At 41.4% G+C, this 2,791-nt stretch overlaps 1 protein-coding gene across 1 annotated transcript; it reads left to right on the top strand.

Annotated features, from left to right (window-relative positions):
• Positions 1–661: 661 nt before the first annotated feature.
• LOC105310528 (serine protease inhibitor Kazal-type 7) lies at positions 662–2,449 on the top strand. Its single transcript, XM_011386698.1, has 3 exons — positions 662–746; positions 1,622–1,647; positions 2,321–2,449. The coding sequence occupies exons 1-3, from the start codon at positions 686–688 to the stop codon at positions 2,447–2,449; spliced, it is 216 nt and encodes a 71-aa protein (XP_011385000.1). The 5' UTR covers positions 662–685.
• The last annotated feature ends 342 nt before the right edge of the window (positions 2,450–2,791 follow it).

Here is a 2,791-nt window from a genome sequence, read left to right as displayed (position 1 = left end):
AGTACCGTCAGCTGACTGTACAGCTTGGATGAAAAATAAACTTGTGTTGTTTTAAGTCACAGAAATCTTGGGGTTGTATGTTTCTACAACATAACCAGGACTTCCTGATTGACACAGGCTCACAGCACATAAGTGACTTACCCGAGATTACAGAGGTAGAAAATGTCAATGCTTTTCTCCGAACTTCATAAATACTAGAGTCACTATTCCTTCCACTCGGCCCCAGCTGGCTTTGTATTGTTTATTGCCTCAAAAATAAAAATTTTAAAAAAAAGTATTTTTGCAGAAGCCAACATATAAATCTAAGTGTGATCTGTCCTGGGTTTAATACCCTCTTCGTGAAATAAAGTTTGACATTTTTCCTTATTTCATAACTTAATTTCTTCTTAGAATTTTAAATAACAATCCCCACCTCTTAGACAGACAGAAAAATACTTCTTACCGCAAATGATTAATTTGTTGGTCAGGTAAGAAGTAGCAATTAAGTGACAAGGACTGCATCACCACCCAGGGTGTGACATTGTGCTTTGAGAGCCTCTCAAAACCAGCAATGACTCTGGATGACCTCATAGGAAAGGTGGAGAGGCCAAGTGTCACCATATAAACATGGCCCCTTTCCTAGGGCATGGCTGATGCAGCTGTTGTGACAGCCCTGAGCAGCCTCTGCATCATAGCCACCTCCAGCATGAAGACTATTGGGGGTCTCCTTCTGCTCTGTACAGTGACCTACTTCTGCAGCAGCTCAGGTGAGTTAAGGGGAGATAGTGCCCTGTGCAGCCATTAAGCCTGTTTTTCCAAGTAACCTCTCCTGAGATGTGAGCATTAGAGAGAAATGTCTGGTCATGTGTATTTAAAGTGTGCTGGTTTAGAATAGAAAGAGTATTGATTTAGAGTGGAAACAGTGCTGGCCTGGGAGAATCTTCTGTTTCTGCTAGACTTTGGAGATTTGGGTCTAGTGTCTTCCTTTTCAAGGATTTTTATTTCTGTCCATGGAACACAGAAGTGGACCCCTCTCTTCATAAGTCTACCATTTTAAAAGGACACTGGAACTTGTTAGATACTTTTTGGTTTTTTTTCCTTTTTTTGGTTCTTTTTCTTTGTTGCAAATTGCGGAAAACTTTGGTTGCTTTTCAGGCCGGTTCCGGAGGGTTTGAAATAAAACACAATTCTCCAAAGCCCAGGAGTCATCAATTAGACTTTTATATGGTTGAAACATTGCTTAAATCAATCCTTACACTTTAAAGACATTTTATCACATGATTTTGTATTGCTTAGGAGGGGGAGAATATCAAAGATAGGAGTGGCACTGAATATCTGCCTATTGCTATCTGATTACGAACCATTATCAAAGACACAATGAGCTTCAGAAAACATCCCATGGTAATGAAGGGAGGAAATTTGGATAATTCTCTTGCCTGAACCAGGGGCTTACCTAACCCACCAGCCATTTGGCTTCCTCAGCAAACAACTAGAATCTTCTTGCGTAAGATTAGAGTGTATACTGAGACCTGTTGCCAGAGGAAATGCAGAATCTTAATCTATAGGATCAGATTTACATTAATTAATGAGACTTCAAGTGTTTGCTTTATTCTTAACATTTCCATCTGTATATCTCTTTCAGAAGCTGCTAGTCTGCCTTTAACAACGGTGAGCGTACCAAATTGCATTTTTATTTCAATTCCAATCGACTGTCAGTCAACAAATACTTGTGAAATATATCTGTAGGATTAATTCCGTATGGTTAGGGAGGTAGGCACAGATCAAGAAATCTCTGCTGTTTGAGGAAATATGACACACATTTAAATAACCACAGCCTTATAAACTATTCCAGAGTTAAAGGAGAGAGAGGTGACTTCCAGCCGAGGGCTGGTGAAGTCCTCACAGAAGGGACAGCATGTGAGCGGAGCAGGACTTTGGTTAATTTCCCAGGCCCTGGATTCAAATCCCGACCACATCACTTTCTAGCTTTCATGTTATACAAATGTTCTCTTTTAAGCCTTAATTTCCTCCACCTGTAAATAGGGATGATAGTAGAACCTAAAGATTAAACACAGAAAATTCATGTAAGATGTAAATTTAATGTCTGGCTTAGAAATGCTCAGGAATTATTAACTGAGTCTACTAGTAATAATAGAAGTATTCCTAGTAGTATTAGTATTTGTCCTAGTAGTAATAATATTACTAATAGAAGTAGCCACAGCAGCATCAGACTATCTGAGCTGGGACTAGGATGGTATTTTGCTTCTTGTACTATAGAGTCTGGGGTATCCTAGCTTGGGGGCCAGGAGGAAGGCGGAACATTCACTTGTGTCTGTCACAGGTGGACTGCAGCATTTACAAGAAGTACCCAGTGGTGGCCATCCCTTGCCCCATCGCGTACATGCCTGTTTGTGGTTCTGACTACATCACCTATGGAAATGAATGCCACTTGTGCACTGAGAGCTTGTGAGTACCTCATGGGGAAAAAAAGAAGTTGGGGCCAGTGTCTTCCACCGCAAACTTTTCCATGAGCCTGCTTAACTCCATAAACTGTACTTATTCCCACTCGAAGCAGCTGATAGAGATAGAAAACTGACTGCCTCACAGTCAGACTAGGGGTGGGCCACTATGTCTGCCAGCTTGGACTGGTCACAGAACCTCCAACTGAGGGAGTCCAACAAGACCATGAGTTTTCAAATTGCTGTCCCAAAGCCCAGAGATTCTGGAGGGGCAAGTCGGGGGTCACCGAAGGGATTCAGGGGATCATTTAGGGTGGTCTCCACCTTCAAGTGCAGCTTTTGACTATTTTAAA

Source organism: Pteropus vampyrus, unplaced genomic scaffold (genome assembly GCF_000151845.1).
Source record: "Pteropus vampyrus isolate Shadow unplaced genomic scaffold, Pvam_2.0 Scaffold5291, whole genome shotgun sequence".
Taxonomy (NCBI): Eukaryota; Metazoa; Chordata; class Mammalia; order Chiroptera; family Pteropodidae; genus Pteropus; species Pteropus vampyrus.
This window is presented reverse-complemented; position numbering and strand designations above follow the sequence as displayed.